Source organism: Polyodon spathula, chromosome 1 (assembly GCF_017654505.1).
Source record: "Polyodon spathula isolate WHYD16114869_AA chromosome 1, ASM1765450v1, whole genome shotgun sequence".
Taxonomy (NCBI): Eukaryota; Metazoa; Chordata; class Actinopteri; order Acipenseriformes; family Polyodontidae; genus Polyodon; species Polyodon spathula.
Window position 1 is genome coordinate 61,857,474 of NC_054534.1, and position 18,763 is coordinate 61,876,236.

General features: G+C 37.7%; 1 protein-coding gene across 20 annotated transcripts in view; it reads right to left on the reverse strand.

Annotated features, from left to right (window-relative positions):
* Positions 1-18,763, reverse strand: part of LOC121320601 (teneurin-3-like) — a 280,613-nt gene that overhangs the window by 91,356 nt on the left and 170,494 nt on the right. Inside the window, exon 1 of one of the 20 annotated variants that reach the window (XM_041259187.1) lies at positions 6,604-6,697. The exons of the other annotated variants lie outside the window; for them this stretch is intronic. Coding sequence (XP_041115121.1) covers positions 6,604-6,682 — 79 coding nt within the window. The 5' untranslated portion in view covers positions 6,683-6,697. Of the gene's footprint in view, positions 1-6,603; positions 6,698-18,763 lie in introns of those variants that run through there. 20 annotated transcript variants of the gene reach the window in all.

An 18,763-nucleotide genomic window follows, 5' to 3' on the forward strand; every position in this document is an offset into this window, starting at 1 on the left:
TTATTGTTTCGAAGCACCTGCAAGGGCGCCGGTATTGTGTACCCTCGCTTGGTATGCCCGTGGTTCTGTTTACCATCGTAAATCAGACCACGGACCCACAGCGCCATCTGCGGGCTAAAAAGAAATAAGGCACCCTGCAAAATAAAACTGGGCACCTGTGTGGTGTTTTCAAGTACACCTGTCTGTCTCCTGGTCAGTGAATTACCCATAACCCTCCCACAACCCCCCACTTCTTTCACATTGGTGCAGCAACCTCAGCATCGAAAAGTAATCTTATGCAGCATTTAATCAAAAGTGGCATATAGTTATGGCTGCATTTTTATTTTTCAATTAAAAACAAAACCAAAAGTCATATTATTTCACTTCCTAAAAATATGTATTTCAAGATGTTCACAATTTAAACATAATATTTATTCCTTCCATATAGGTGCAGCAGCCAAAGTCAATGTTAACAGGTCTTCGACTGCAGTGGAGTCTTGTGTTTGCTTCTCTCCATGACATCTCTTTTATAGCATTGCTAGTATGCCCACAGTCGTAGTAATATGATTTTTTCAACACTGACCAATTACTGCTGAGCAATGTCGTCATTTCAGGTGTTATAACAACATTGACCGACAAAATTGGGCACTGACAACAATGCCCGGCCATTGACGTCATTGGCTGACTTAGGATATTTTATTTCCTTCCACTGGTGGTGCAGTTGCGGGTAGCCGGGGGTCCCCAACTTTAGAGGCCCAGCCACGTTTTCCCATTCTCTCACCTCTAGGTTCTCCTTGGGGGCAGCATCGGTTGCTTCCAAGCCTTGTAGACTAATCGGCTTGGTCTCACCTCCGTGAGGGCTGATCTCCGCAAGCCAAGGGACAAACCCTGTACTCATCCCTAAGTCACAAAAGCAGTTCTCTCTTATTCTCAATTCCCAAGATTGTTCCTCCATGCAGCCCTTGCTCCTGTCTCATGAATAACATATGAATAAGTGCTGTGGTATAACACAGTATTTATGATCAGATAAAAGCATTTAATCCTTTGCCCCAAAAACAAAAACTTTGGGATTTCGTTTTTACTTTCCCCAAACATCTCTTCAGCTACATAAACAAATGTAATGCTGCTCTATACCAATAATTAATAAATTTGTGAAAATTTCCACAAACACTCCAATACAATGATTTAGAGTTACTTTTTTTAGTATACATGTTCAATATCCTATGTTATGCAAGTGGAGTGTCTTTACTTATTGCCACTATTGTGTGGTGCAAATCTATTTTGCACTAGTGAATTTAGTATTGTTAGAAACAAAAAAAAATTCCTAAAGAAAAAGGAGCAATTCCATTTTAATTTATGTTTTATTATTTTCAGCAGAATGGGCTTTCATTCTATTGATGAGAACAAAACAAAGGGAGCGAGGCTTCAAGAAAACAGCTAATCATCATCATAAGCTATACTGTGCAAACAGGACTTGCAAGACTGGCTAAGTACTTGCACACCATAAAACTGTTCTCTGGACTTTTGGACCATTCTACAGTAACCTTAAAATCGTTCCGACAGCCCTTTGGATGCTTTTTAATTACTTTGTGCTTATATTAGATTTTAGAGTTAAGCAGATTATGATCTCAGCAATGGTGCTTCAGACACATTAAGCTCCCTGAAATTAAAACATTACTGCAGGACAAGGTGAAAAGTTTATGAATGCAAGAACAAACTAAAAATATTTTAAACAAACTGTAGACAACTTCTGAGTGACAGGGTGTTTGTGTGTTGCATGCATACCTATCAAACTCTGAACCCTCCAAGCTGATGAATTGCATTTTTGGCAACAGGGCGAGAAACATATTGAAAATTCAATACACAAGGTTCAGTCCAGCTTATCTACCTTTCTACCTTTGTTGTGCCTTTTTATTTTCCCTAGTTAATTTGGTTTCAGTTTTATACTTTCTTCTCTCTTTGTAAAGCCTTCTAGGCAGCTGTAAGATGGTTCCCCACTGATACAAGCTTGCACGTTGCAGGGGTATTTTCAAGTGTGGAGCCAAGGAGCACAGGTTAATGCAGTGGAGAAGCAACATATAACTACTTCGTACCTATGAAGCTTCCCAACAAGTTTTCAGAATGGACAATATGTAAGAAATGCTAAGACAGTCACGGGTATGATCTAAACGTTGATATTATTATTATTATTATTATTAGAAGATGAAGAAGATATTGACCCTCTTGTCTACTGATAGATGCTAAATTAGTTATAGTTTAACAGATTTGACGGGTTCCAGTTGTTAGATCAATTGATCAAACACAGTATTTGGAGATCACGTCAGTGGGTTAAACACAATTAGAAAGACATCTAAATGTCTTTAGAAATAATATATTTCTCACAGGGACCCCAATAAATACATTTTACAAGGAAATATTAACCACTTTTTAAACCCAGTAACTTCAAGCCTTGAATACTGAAATCTTGCCAACGGTACAAAAAATAAAAAGCCTTAAAATAAGACATCTTCTCTCTCATTCCCCTTTGCGCAGCTATTCTGTACAGTAAAATACATTTCCCACTGGCACTTTCCTCTCAGCTCCTCTGTCGGTTCATCTTTTCATTCATTCTAATTGTATAATCATTTTGTCTTATAGACCCCCTGCCCACCATCCAACCTGTTTGAACTGGCCTTGGCATTTCTCTCACTGTTGGATAGCACATGCTTGTACAGTAATCCTGTGGAGACAGTTATCACTTAATTAAAACCCTCCATGCAAATTTAACTGCAGTTTGTAGCTCTGCATCTGAGTAAAATGAGACTTACTAAAAAGGCCTTCCACTCCAGCCTCTCAAGCTGAACGGATCAGTTCTGGAGTAGACAGCGGACAGATATAAATGTTATTCAAATATGAATGAACATAAAACAACGCAGCATAAAACAGGCTACTTAAAGGAATCTCGCCAAATAAAAAATAAAACAATCATTAGACATTTAAATAAAATGTATGATCCCATTCGTGTTGCAGAAAAGCAGGACCTGGGTTAAACTACCAAGATTCTTTCAAGAGGACAGCCAACATACAGTACACCTACATAATTCATATTACCCATCGATTCAAACTCAGGTATTTGTATCATACAGGGGGTAACTTCAATCTACAGCTGAAAGATCCTTACATTCACTGTTGATATTTGTCCTTTTTGTATACATTTTACTTCCGTTTTTGTCCTACAATATGACTCAAGATGTCTTAAAGAGTTATTTCTGAATGAGAAACAGGCACAAAAGACAGGACAGAGAAATTATTTTGTGTTGCTGACAATCATAAATAATATATATTTATATATGCAGACCCATAACAATAACTGTTTTAATGTTAACATAAGTTTTTCTGTGTTCCGTAGCTCCATCATTCTGGGGCACCACTAACCTTTCCCTTCAGTCCAAGCAGGACAGGCCACTTAGCAGGAACCCCTCTGGGAAATAAGTAGTCAACAAAACAAAAGAAGCCCGACCAGGGAACTGAAGCACCAAGATTTAAGATTTAACAAGGCAAGACATTAGAATTACAGAAAGGTAGAGCACCTATGATATTTACAAGCATCATATATGCCTAAGATGAACTTCATTATACTGTAAATTACTTTTTATTCCAGTTGACATTTCTTGTAGTTTTCAAAGAGCTAAAAGGTGGCATATATGTAACTCTTTAGCTTTTTCACTGATCTTTTGAAATTCCTGTCCAACGAATTAAGTTTATTTAGGAGATCTATTGCAACGCATGGCCTCCAGAACATGGAGAAAGTGAGAAAATTCTGTATCCCCCTAAATAGTATAGTAAATTACACACAAATAGTGAAAAGATAAAATGTCGAGGATAAGACACCTGTTTATTGTTTTAAGCTCATTGTAACAAAAGCCATGACAATTGTAACCACTTAACCACAGAGGCATTGACTCCATATGTTAACACAAAACTGAAACAGAGCATGAGGTCCTTAGGTTATTTAATTTCTTTACTGCTAGAAATGCTTATGCCGTCTTTCTCAGCAGTTACAGCTTTAGGCATATGAAGAACCTCAGTGTAACGCAGAGTCAAGTCGCAATTCTTCGTGACTCGACTCGAGTCATTAAAATCAAACGACTCGACTTGAGTCAAGTCCCTGCAAGCAAAGGCTCGACTCGCTGCTCAAAAGACATGACTCGGCTCGAGACAGGCAAAAAAGTCTCCGTCTGACTCGAGTCATTGTCTATATGATAAAATCAATAACAAACTTATTTCATTGTCAATACATGCAGCCCCTCTCTCTAACACATAAACAGGTTCAGGTCATGGTTGTTAAGACCATTGCTAAGGAAATAAAAAAACACCTTTATAGTCTATAGCACTGTTCTGTTCTCATAACGTCACAAGCAGCAGGGAGCCCGGGAATCAAAATGTGTAGGCGGGAAACAAAGACAGATTTCTGATCACTGATCACAGAAATTCCTGAAGAAAATAGTGATTTCTGAGTTTTGTCACAGACACGAAAAAGACAAAACAATGACAACATGGAGAGCACACTAAAAGTACCTGCAGTGGTGGAGTTTGCTTTTAATAATTATACAGTCAAATGGGAGAGAAACAAGCAGGCTGCATCCTGCCAGCACTGTAAAGCGACAATATGAATAAACTGAATTCAAAACACAGCACCGTTAACTGCCACTAATTTATACAGTGGCAAAATGTGCTTTAAATAGGTCAAGGACTCAAATTCACTAAAATGGAAAGATGAAAACAAAACAGGAACTGTGGACTTTCAATGGTGAACATAAGTGGGCCAAGTATGACCACATTGTTGTGCATCATAATTTTGTATTTTTAACAGATTTTTTTTTTTTTTTTTTATTAATAGATTGCTAATCACCTGTAAAACTAATCTGATTAAACCAAGATATATTGAACTGTCAGAACTAATGACTTGAAGTGACTCGAGCCAGACTGGTAGCTCGATTTGACTGAAGCAGTTTAGTGACTCGACTCGAGCTTGGCATGTCAAAGACTGGACTCGACTCGAGTCTTTACTCCCTAGTGACTCGACTTGAGTCCCAATTCTGGTGACTCTTTACAACTCTGGTGTAATGCAAATATGCTGTTAAGACAAGTTAAATGTTTCATCAGTATTCCAGCACGTCAAAATAATCACAGACAGGATCCCATATAAACACAACAAAACAAAACATTATATGCAATACAAATCTAGGAGAGAAATAGTACATTAAAAAACAATACTAAAAAATTGTTATTATGCACTGGCAGAATCTGGATTCCATTGCAAAGAGAATGCAGAAGGTTCAGTCTAGCATAGTGATTTGTAGAAAGCGTTTAAGTAGCAGGAATTCATGTCAGTATCAGAAAAAAAAGCACACGAAATCTCAGTATCAGGTTTAATTACAAGGTTTTTAAACTCTGCAAGGAGTGTCTAATTTAATTTCGTACATTACATTTTTTTAATAATAATAATAATAATAATAATAATAATAATAATAATAATAATAATACAGCCTGGTTATAGCCAACATGGTGAAAAACCTGTAACTTACCGAGATGAAAGTCTATTTACATTCTTCTTGCAAACAGCCATTAGTTAAATTATGAAGGAAAGTTTCCACCTCACCTCATTTGTTTTTAACTCCTTGTTCATTAGTTCACACACTGCCCTAAAGCAGGATACAGACCACACATACCAGTAGGGAGGGAAGCACAAAGCTCTTTCTATGTTATCTCTATAAAACCCAGCTGTAAAAAAAAAAAAAAAGATAAATATCAAGCCATTTCTATACTTGCAATGCAGAGAAAGCCCAGCTGCTACACTGGCAGAATGGGTGTGAAGCAAATAAATAGCTACTCTGAAAACAGCTGTGGAGATTACTTTGGAAAATTATTCAGGCTTCATCATGGTGGTGTTGATATGAAAGCACTGCCACTTCAGGCTAGCTCTGTTGCTGGATGAATACCCGTCTCTTAATAGGTTTTGCACTTAAGGGGGTATTCTCAGAAATCTTGCCAATCCATGCATCTTCCATTGACTTGTATCCTAAAATGAGATAGCTAGAACTTATTTGCCCTGCCAGACAAAAACCCTGTCATGATTCATTAATAACACTGCAGTGCTCAGGTTTTCTTCAAAAAGCAGGGAGAGCAGCCTTCTGAAAAACTGCACAGTGAACAGCAGCTTCTCCCGAGATTCTCTAGGCCTGGCTTTTCTGACACTACGGTCAAGCAGGGATGGGTGGGTGGACAAATGAGTGACACAGCACCCTGCGAGTTCTGCTGGGGCCCTTCACTCTTTGAGTTCCAGATCTCTGCAACTTGGATACTTCAGTTAACAAAGATGTACCTCATTGCCCGATTTGGACAAGGAGGTCAGCGCATTCTTGCAAAAGAATGTAGCCTGATATAAAACAATAAATACCTACCCCCCCCCCCCCCCCCCCCCCCCCCCCACACACACAAAAACATATGTAGAAAAATATTTTATTTTAAGAGCAATCCAAGATCATAACCTCACATATTGCTATTATGATTGTATTTTTACAGGGAAAGGGACTGCAAAGAAAATGCAGTATAATAAAGCCTCTGTCTTGAACTCCTAACTACCTTCAAAGCCTCTAGAAATTAAAGTCTTCTGCTGCACTTCGGGATGATGTAGTCCTTCTCCTTCACAGAAGCCTAGCATTGCAGTACCTGCTTCAGGCAACACTAAAATCGAAAGTGTATGCTTTCCATTGAGGCCAGGGTAGGAATGGTCAACTGGTAGAAACACAAATAAGACAATGCAGATTTTTTAAAAATAACACCGCAGTGCTCAGATAAATGTAGGAATTTCATTATCAGTATAGTGAATTATACTGTTTTATTTAACACCAGGGGTGTAAAAATGCAAGTAGACTTGGTAGAAGTGAGTGTTGGTCTTGTTAAAGTAATGCCTACAAATTAGGTTTCCTATGAAACAACAGTAGACTGTTGAACAACACAGGTAGTTTGGTACTGAAATCACTTGGAAATTCATACACTCGGGATAGCTCAATTGACATGCTGCAGTCCACATCCAGGGATTGCCTACATTAACAACAATATGGGCAGAGGGGATATAGTACTGTATATAGAAAATGACAGAGAAACTTGACAGAACAATTCTGCAAGCACATTAAACTCAGGTCTCAGAAATAACCACTTTCAGGCAGATTTTTTCATCAACATCCCACAATGCATCAGTAATTCTCTGACACCTATTATAAAGTCATTTCATTACTCTCTCTCACTGAGTCAGTGCTGTCTATTTAGAAATGCCACACAACTATTGAGACAAACAATATTTTAAGCACCCAACTCTTTGTTTAGGTTGCTATAGAGCTACCCCCCCCACCCGCCACAGAACCCCAGCTTTGCTCAAACTATTCATCATGAAAAACAGTGTCCTATAAGGTGACCAGTTGGGTTGCCTTTGCAGTGAAATTGCAATAGCTGTGAGTATGCAGCTCGAGTATTAAGTAGAAGACAACAGCATCTTTGAGATTAAAAGTCCTTCACATTAATTTGGCTCTGTTTACTTGTTCTACCCAGCCTCTTCCTGTTGAGCAAATGATAACAGCAGGAGGCAGAAGAGTCTTGTTCACATGTGCCTGGTGAGATTCACGCTGCAGTAATTTTGCCTACAGGATTCACAGGGTGAGATCGACAACATTCTTTCCTGGATAGGACATTCAAAAACAATGTCATGTAGGTATGTTGATTAGCAATGTTTCAGCTGTATCTAAAAAAAAATCAACATGCAGCTGGTCCGTAACTGGAACTAAAACACTGATATCAATTCTAAACTAATAATAATAAAAGTGGGTAGGTGCCTGGGTCAAAAAAAAGCAGCTACCGGGCCTACAAAATTGCACGTGTGAGGTTAGTTTTCAGGTTTGTTTCAACGGATCAGGCTCTGCAAGGCTTCTGCGCCGCCTCTCCTCGTCTCCCCACAAGCCCGACTGGACCGGTTACATTTAACTAATATAATATATAGAGTGTACATGGTTTCTGTTTCATGAATCCAGGAAAATGGGTGAATGTGCCAAAAAGCTGAAAATCTATTTACATTTTTAAAAACATAACTAATCCTAACTTTCCCGCCACACGTCATATTTGTTGTACAGTCAGAATCTGAGACTGTGTACCGAAGTGCTGTGTTGGTGGTACTTGTTCCTGCGACATGGCAAATCTTTTACAAATTGGGTTTTCTACAACTAAGCAACAAATAAGCCAAAAGGAAAGCCCCTTGAAGACTTTTAGAGTGGAGGCTTCAAGTGGCAGTGAAAAAAAAGTAACATTTTGCCTTGTTTGGCAGACTTGCAGATAAAACAGCAGCTTTATTTGTAGTGAGTTCAACATTTCGTTTACATCATCGAATTGTCTAACTTTTTGAATTGGGATCCGATTTGCTCAAGTCAAAAATGCCATTCACAATATTTCCAGGACTCGTTGGTTTCACTCGGCAAGACTGCCGTTGACTTGGGAGAGGCTACACAAGCGACAACGCTCTAAGAAGGATTGTTGTTATTTTATATTCTGAATATTGTTTTATATAGTGTTTATTATTAGGATTAGAGATGGGAATTTCGAATAGTTTCCTATTTGAATACACAGGGTGCAACATTTTTGTGTATGCGATTACCCAAACTCTGGTCCATTACACTACCAAGAATAAAAGGCAAATGCATGTGTACAAGCAGACAGCATAACAGTGTAAGTCGGTAAAGTTTAGCCGAGTTCACAATGTCCAAGACGAGATTTCTTCGTTCAATACCCTATTTCCTTAGGTACAAGTTTTTCCTTTTGTTTACTGAATTAAAATGCACAAAACTCAACGAGCAGCAACATCACAGCGTGCATCTCTTCCTATTAAAGCAACAGTAGCGTAATATTGCGCAAACCACCAAATAATAATTTTTACTGTAGGGTATTCAGAATAAAATAACATCTATCATGTAGCAACCTAAATATTCTACAGCTGTTTAATTCTAACAAATAATATTTATAAAATAGTCTTAGTATTGTACATATTGTAACCATGTCAAAACAACAGAAAATACATTCCAACATTACAATAGTTTAACATTACTAATTATAACTAGCCACCAAGTACTGAAATCAGATGAATCTAAGTCAAGTTAATTAATTTATTCAATAACCTGTAAATAATTCAAAACAAGGATACCTGGTTGTAGTTTTAATGGTCAGTGCAAATGTTGTCATTACTCCATCCATTAAAAGAAAGTCAACAGTGAATGTTTACATTGAACTGCAGTCCAGAGTTAAAAAAAAAGCGCTGTTCTGCTTAACATTTAGTATGTCTTTATATTCTTCATAACGTTACATTACCTTTCTAATTTCAATGAAACCCAAGTTTGGATTTCTTCTTCAAAAATGCAGAAAATCAGACAGGGGGAAATACTTTTTCACGGTACTATATATATATATATATATATATATATATATATATATATATATATATATATATATACACACACACACACACACACATATATATATAGCTCTGGAAAAAATTAAGAGACCACTGCAAAATTATCAGTTTCTCTGGTTTTACTATTTCTAGGTATGTGTTTGGGTAAAATGAACATTTTTGTTTTATTCTATAAACTACTGACAACATTTCTCCCAAATTCCAAATAAAAATATTGTCATTTAGAGCATTTATTTGCAGAAAATGACAACTAGTCAAAATAACAAAAAAGATGCAGTGTTGTCAGACCTCGAATAATGCAAAGAAAATAAGTTCAGATTCATTTTTAAACAACACAATACTAATGTTTTAACTTAGGAAGAGTTCAGAAATCAATATTTGGTGGAATAACCCTGATTTTCAAGCACAGCTTTCATGCGTCTTGGCATGCTCTCCACCAGTCTCTCACACTGATGTTGGGTGACTTTATGCCACTCCTGGCGCAAAAATTCAAGCAGCTCGGCTTTGTTTGATGGCTTGTGACCATCCATCTTCCTCTTGATCACATTCCAGAGGTTTTCAATGGGGTTCAGGTCTGGAGATTGGGCTGGCCATGACAGGGTCTTGATCTGGTGGTCCTCCATCCACACCTTGATTGACCTGGCTGTGTGGCATGGAGCATTGTCCTGCTGGAAAAACCAATCCTCAGAGTTGGGGAACATTGTCAGAGCAGAAGGAAGCAAGTTTTCTTCCAGGACAACCTTGTACTTGGCTAGATTCATGCCAAAGCTGCCCAATTCCAGCCTTGCTGAAGCACCCCCAGATCATCATCGATCCTCCACCACATTTCACAGTGGGTGCGAGACACTGTGGCTTGTAGGCCTCTCCAGGTCTCCGTCTAACCATTAGACGACCAGGTGTTGGGCAAAGCTGAAAACTGGACTCATCTGGGGGTGCTTCAGCAAGGCTGGAATCGGGCAGATTTGTCTTTGTGAAGGATGCATGAATCAAGTCAAGTACAAGACTGTCCTGGAAGAAAACTTGCTTCCTTCTGCTCTGACAATGTTCCCCAACTCTGAGGATTGGTTTTTCCAGCAGGACAATGCTCCATGCCACACAGCCAGGTTACTGTGTTGTTTAAAAATGAATCTGAACTTATTTTCTTTGCATTATTCGAGGTCTGACAACACTGCATCTTTTTTGTTATTTTGACCAGTTGTCATTTTCTGCAAATAAATGCTCTAAATGACAATATTTTTATTTGGAATTTGGGAGAAATGTTGTCAGTAGTTTATAGAATAAAACAAAAATGTTCATTTTACCCAAACACATACCTAGAAATAGTAAAACCAGAGAAACTGATAATTTTGCAGTGGTCTCTTCTTTTTTTTTCCAGAGCTGTGTGTTGTATGTATATATATATATATATATATATATATATATATATATATATATATATATATATATATATATATATATATATACATACACACACACACACACACACACACACACACACACACACACACAATATAGATAAGTACTATTTACTCAGGTGAGATGTAAAACAGAGGTCCTATTGTAAGTGACTCTGCAACAGCAGTTATGATGTAATGAGTGGTGCATTAAATGTTGTCCAAGCAAGACTCATACAAAGTTATCCATATGCACACTTTGTCCATTGTTATGCTCACCAGTTAAATATTATTATGCGACATGTCTGCTCAGTTGTCAGGTCAATCAGAGTCTTCTTTGCAAATATTTCAGCCTTTTCAGATTAGTGTGTCTTCGCAAAAAACAATGTGGCCAGACACAATGTGGCCAGACACAATGTGGCGGGTCGGCTATGTGATTTCACACTGCTTTTGATAAAGCAGGGTTGACCTGGGTGACAAAAGCAAGTACACAATGCATGTATCAATGCCCCATCCAAGCTTCTCTGGATTGAATGATCGGCCCAAAGGTTGATTAGAGCAAATGTTTCTTCATCCATGTTGGCTCGTGCTGTGTCTCAAGCAACAAAAATATGACTAAACAGAATAAATAAAAACGTTCCTAACGGAAGTCAAACCTTCACACTCCACTGTGTTAAGGGGAAGAAAGTTGAGAAAAAAAAAGGTATATATTAAAACTAAAAAACTGAAAGATCATAATTGGATAAGTCTCCACACTCATGAGTTAATACTTGGTGGAAGCACCTTTGGCAGCAATTACAGCTGTGAGTCTGTTAGGATAGATCTCTACCAACTTCGCACACCTAGATTTGGCAATATTTGACCATTCTTTGCAAAACTGTTCAAGCTCTGTCAAGTTCCTTGGGGAGCGTTCATGGACAGCAATCTTCAAGTAGTGCCACAAATTTTCGATTGGATTTAGGTCAGGGCTCTGACTGGGCCATTCAAGGACATTTACCTTTTTGTTCCTTAGCCACTCCATTGTAGCTTGGGCTGTGTGCTTTGGGTCGTTGTCATGCTGAAAGGTGAACTTCCGTCCCAGTTTCAGCTTTCTTGCAGAGGGCAGCAGGTTTTGCAGAGGGCAGAAGGACTTCCCTGTACTTTGCTCTATTCATTTTCCTTTCTATCCTGACAAGTGCCCCAGTCTCTGCCAATGAGAAACATCCCCATAACATGATGCTGCCACCACCATGCTTCACAGTAGGGATGGTGTTCTTTAGTGATGCGCTGTGTTGAGTTTGCGCCAAACATAACTGTTTGCATTTAGACCAGAAAGTTACAATGCCACATGGCTATAGAATCTCCTGAGTGTTTTCTTGCATACTTCAAACAGAATTCAAGGTGGGCTTTCTTGTGTAATGGCTTTCTTCTTGCCACCCTACCATTCAGGCCAGATTTGTGGAGTGCTTGGGATATTGTTTTCACATGCACACTTTGACCAGTCTTGGCCATTAAAGCCTGAAGCTCTTGCAATGGCCTCTTGGTAGCCTCTCTGATCAGTCTCCTTCTTGCTTGGTCATCCAGTTTGGAGGGATGGCCTGACCTAGCCAGGGTTTTGGTGGTGCCATACACCTTCCACTTCTTAATAATCGTCTTGACCGTGCTCCAAGGGATATTCAAGGCCTTTGATTTTTTTTTATACCCATCCCCTGATCTGTGCCTTTCAACAACTTTGTCCCAGAGTTCTTTTTAAAGCACCTTGGTCCTCTTTGCTTTGAAATGCACTACCCAGCAGAAGGAACCTACAGGAACTGCTGAATTTATCTTGAAATCACGTGAATCACTACAATTTAACACAGGTGAAGGCCATTTAACTTGGTGTGTGATTTTGAAGGCGATTGTTTACACCTGAGCTAATTTAGGATTGCTATTGCAAGGGCGGTGGACACTTTTCCAACCAAGCTACAAAACAGGCCACAGCAGTCAACACACTGACTTTCACTTAATTTGAGCTGCTAATACTGTTGACTTTTTGTACATTTTGTTTCGTCATAGCTCACACCAAGTATCTGCTACTTACCTAATGTACACCTAATGTACCCCTGCGTACTACATTCTCATAAGAACACAAAAATCCAATGTGAATACAAGTAATAACATAGATGGGCATATGACTTTGCAGTCCATTCAAAACGTACTTGCATCCGGATTCGGACTGGAGTCTGTCTATTGAGCACCCCTGCTCCATTATAAACTCCTATCTGCTATTAGCCACAGTACTAGCAGTAGCAGATCTGTGATAATATTCTCTGACCCATATTATTATTTTATATAGTCTATGTTTAAACCTGGTTGCCTTTACCTTCTTTAAGATGTTTTCATTTGGCTGACAGTACATTACATATTTTCAGTGCAATTACCTTTATTGGAGTGGAAAAGTTGTTTTTTGTGAATATAATTGCATACACAATTTATATTATGTTAATCAAACTGATATCAAGTTGCTTCAACAGTTCAGCACCTTTTATTTTTAGCCTACCAAAGTCTTGCATCCAGCTGGTAGAACAGTTTGATAGAAAGAAAAAAACAAAAAAAACCAAAAAAAAACAAAATAGATTTAATTTATTCACATCTTTGGAGAAATATTAAATACAGATATCTAAATTTAAAGTAACAAAGAAGACAAGCTGCTTGTTTTGGCAAGCTTGTTAGCTTGACAGGTTTTTTTTGCAGAATTCTTTAATAATCATCAATTAGCTCCCCAAAGCAATCCCCTGTAATCTAAATATCCATGGGCACCTCAATGACAATCTTACACAGGAACTGAGCTTTACAGAGTCAAGTGTACTGAGCCTGAGGCATTGAACCACCTGCAACCCGGAGAACTTAAACAGGTAAAATGCGAAATTAAAACAACAAGATCTAGCTATAGTACAATGGTAGTTGCATTACAAAGTCTTCATCACTGTGTAAACCTAGGATATTACAGTCCTGTTTTCACAGGTTTAATTCTGCAAAAGGCACATGCAGAAAAAAATTGGCCAATTTACATGCTAAATCACTCCAAAAAGACCAGAGCTACAAGATAAAGAAGTCCGGAACAGAAATCAATTTCAGTGTTTGATGACTTCAGGAAGAAAATGAATGACCCTCGCACCCTTAATTGATTCATGTCAGTTATAAGCTACTAAACATCACATAATGCTGACAATGTACCACTTGCAACGGTGTCACTTTTCATGTAAGTGCCTTAAAACCTTTTCAAGGGGCAATTGTATTGTAATGCTGTTTCATACATTATATTTTGAGAGGATTTTTACAATGCAGTCTCATGAGCCATAAAGTAGCACTATTATTAGTACAAGTTTGTTTTCCAGTATCAGTTATACTGCACAACCATTTTTGAATGAGTACAGTAAAAAGAAGGCTGCAAGTAAAATACTTGCAATGACGGACGTGTGTGTGCGATAGCATGGAATAACAATCATGTACAAGCATTTAAAAATGGTGATTGAAAAGTACTAATTGGTTTGACTTAATACATATTCAACACTGACACAGATTGGTCAATTAGAAAAATAGTAACACACACCTTTGACAAAGCACTCACGTGTTAATGGTAACTGGTTTCTAATATTTTAATATCTAATAGACATCGGCACCTACAGTGCTTTTATTCAAATGTTTACTGTGTCCATTGTTTTTATGTAAATTATTTGTGGATACTTCAGAATAATAATACTAGAAGTGAAGGGTAACCAGCTCAGCCCTTTGTTTATCATAATTCATGAATAATGTTGTATCAGATACAAACCTTTTAGAAAATGAAACAAATACAAAAGATTTTCATAGAGCTGAAAAGATATGCATACTTATTATCCCTTTTAATTCAGAGGGAATAGTCTAGCATTGATTGTGGTAACTGTTTCCCCTTTCATCTAGATTCTTCCGCACAATCCACGGAAATGAGGCCAAAATTCACTGTATTCAGTTTTGTAGCACATTAAGTCATAATTTGCAAGCATACTATACAATGAAAGGGTTTATGGCCAACAGCCATATAGTTTCTTGTCTGGGGCCTCAGATAAAATCTGGTTTAACTGATATTTTATAGCCTTATCAAATAATCTTCATGAGACGACCATACAATCAGACACTGATTGAAAACCCACCATCTAGAAACTGTACACTTGATGGCAAGTACATACAGATGGATGCACACTGCAGTCATAACGTTGGGTGAAAGTATGGTACATGGTACAGTATGTTTGCTTGTGCTGCCCTTGTCTCAGAATGGATGAGAGGATTCAGTCTCAAGCACAGTCCCTCACATTTCACAAATAATATATTCGCTATTGATTTTTCATATGGTACTTGCAAGTACATTATTTGAAGTGAAGGTTTCGTATGATATACACCCCAGCAGAGGGAGTGGGTAATAGAAGTACTCTTGTTGAAGCTCATTCACAATGTTGAATATTATCCCTTATGAAAATGTATTTTAATGTTATAGTATAAAGAAATCTTTATTACACAAACAATTATGTTATTATTTATATAATTATAAAAAGCATATACATTTCTTTTTTTTTAAAAGGTACACTGAATGTATTTGAGCAGTAAGCAAAAATAATAGCATAATTTTAATTAAAGCATTAAAGTTTTTGTTATAAAATGAATATGAATTTTTTGTTATAAAATAAAATGAATACCTAGTCTTTTCTCTATGTTTTCTTAAGTCACACAGGTGCATTGAAAAATACCAGATTCTGTATCATTTTCACCATTAATTTCCGGTTTTTAATAACCATTCACAAATAATGCCTGAAGGGAAACCACACGAACAGAAAAAAACTGCCTAGAAGTAGCTGCTGTGAGCATTAATGATTCAGACAGATGATAAAGACTCCACAGTCTGATTGATTATGCTTTCCTGTTAAGCTACAATCCACATTTTGGATTTTTTTTTTTTAAATCAGTCATTTTTTAATAAACCATTTTAATACTATCGTGGTACTTTGGATGCTACATTAATTTATTATTTTCTGTTGTATTTCCACACTGGATGCTCCAATTTCTTACAGAGATTATGTAAGCCATTTTTTTAGTGGACTGATAATTTCACGTGTCTATATATTTGCTAAATGTAGCGACTTTTATGTAGTGCATTTCACTTATGTGAAATGTGTTTTTTCATTATGTGCTTTTCAACTGCACACTGTAGTTTTAAAGTTTAATGTTTGTTTCGTGAAAATATTTGAAATGACAAAACAGTGGACATACTGCAGCAAATTTGAATTGTACTTCAATATGTTAACTGCCCTTCTTGATTCTTTATTGTGACTGTGTGCTGTGCTCTATCTTTGAATTTTAAGTCTGCCTAGTTCTTAACATAATCTACCTAATGTTATTGTTACATTAATAACATTAATACTTGATGGAAGCACCTTTGGCAGCAATTACAACTGTGAGTCTGTTGAGATAGGTCTCTACCAACTTTGCACACCTAGATTTGGCAATATTTGACCATTCTTCTTTACAAAACTTTTTAAGCTTTGTCAAGTTCTTTGGGGAGCATTGATGGACAACAATCTTAAAGTCATGAAACAGATTTTCAATTGGATTTAGGTCAGGGCTCTGACTGGGCCAATCAAGGACATTTACCTTTTTGTTCCTTAGCCACTCCAGTGTAGCTTGGGCTGTGTGCTTTGGATCGTTGTCATGCTGAAAGGTGAACTTCCATCCCAGTTTCAGCTTTCTTGCAGAGGGCAGAAGGTTTTCCTCAAAGACTTCTCTGTACTTTGCGCCATTCTTTTTCCCTTCTATCCTGACAGTCCCTGCCGATGAGAAACATCCCCATAACATGATGCTGCCACCACCATGCTTCACAGTAGGGATGGTGTTCTTTGGGTGATGTGCTGTGTTGGGTTTGCACCAAACATAATGCTTTGCATTTAGGTCAAAAAGTTCAATTTTAGTTTCATCAGACCACAACACTACAGAATCTCCTGAGTGTTTTCTTGCATACTTCAAATGGGATTCAAGGTGGGCTTTCTTGAGTAATGGCTTCCTTCTTGCCACCCTACCATACAGGCCAGATTTGTGGAGTGCTTGGGCTACTGTTGTCACATGCACACTTTGACCAGCCTTGGCCATAAAAGCTTGTAGCTCTTGCAAAGTTGCCACTGGCCTCTTGGTAGCCTCTCTGATCAGTCTCCTTCTTGCTTGGTCATCCAGTTTGGAGGGACGGCCTGACCTAGCTAGGGTCTTGGTGGTGCTATACACCTTCCACTTCTTAATAATCGTCTTGATGGTGCTCCAAGGGATATTCAAGGCCTCTGATGTTTTTTTATACCCATCCCCTGATCTGTGCCTTTCAACAACTTTGTCCCAGAGTTATTTTGAAAGCGCCTTGGTGCTCATGGTTGAGTTTTTGTTTTCAAATAGCCTACCCAGCAGAAGGAACCTACAGGAACTGCTGAATTTATCCTGAAACCGTGTGAATCACTACAATTTAACTTGGTGTCTGATTTTGAAGGCGAGTGGTTACACCTGAGCTAATTTAGGATTGCTACTACAAGGGGGGTGGACACTTATCCAACCAAGCTATTTCAGTTTTTATTTTGTAATAAATTTTCTAGAATACTTTTTTCACTTGGAAGTTGTGCGGTAGGATGTGTAGATAAAAAAAAAAAAAAAAAAAACTAGTTTAATGCATTTTAATTCCACACTATAAGGTAACAGAAGGTGAAAAATTTGAAATTAAATGTGTGTATTGTATTGTATTGTATTGTGGGAGAGTGGTAAACGGGAAGTAGATCAGTCCCTGTAATAAAAGAGGGCATCACCACATTAAAACATTACTTACCTGTGCTAATTATATAATAAGGTCTAATTACCAGTACCAAACCACTAAGAACAGGTGTTTTAGTTAATCATTGATAGTTGTTAATTAGCTGAACACTTAAACTATGAGGAAAACGAGGTTGAGGAAGGAGATAGGAGTCGTTACATGGGCATACCTATGCTAAAAATATGTGTCTCCTGTAAAACTGTGTTTAAACTGGAAAACACCCTACCTACTATTAGGGAAGACAACAAGTTAGTTAGCCCTCGTCGTCGAGATAGGATTTTGTTTTGTTTTTTTTACCTTCTTTTTTACCTTTAAAACTTTGTTTTGATTTCATTTCAAACTATGTTGTTCTTTTTTCTTTTCCACACTACCAGCCACGCTACCAGTGTGTGTAGAGATACACACACACACACACACACACACACACACACACACACACACACACACACACACAGAAAAAGAGAAAGAGAGAATGATAGATAGATAGGTAGACAGATAGAAAATCACTGTCATGTGAATGGTTCTTTCAGTTTAAATTATTAGTAAAATATTTCACTTGGGCCTCTTGTGGCAAGTTACAAGCTAATATCCTTTGGATATATTCACAGAATGACTTCACCTTTGTAGTAAATCTTCCAGTCTTGGACAGCGTTGCCCTTTTGTGAATGCCTTGAATCTGTGTAACAGTTTCCCTGTGATAGATTTGTGTGCCGGTCTTCAGCACCAGATATTGACAGGATAAATGAAACTGCTAGCTTGTATCACTGAGGAATAAAATAATGGCAACGAGATTAAATTAAATTCAAAGCAAGTAATGATGAATTGAGGGTACTGTATATACAGCGAGTGTCATCCCGTTTTATTTGTGGAAGTCCAGTCGGAGTGTCTGAATTAGGCAAAATAGGAAAAGAATAGATGAAAGCTGTGTGAGAAATGGCACTTTCCATAGTCAGAAGAGTTTTTAGAAGCATATTATAATGTCTGTACCCAACATTCATTACGATTCAAACAGAAAACCGCAGTGCAAAGTTTACAATAGATTCAGTCAGCTGGTCTGAGATAGCA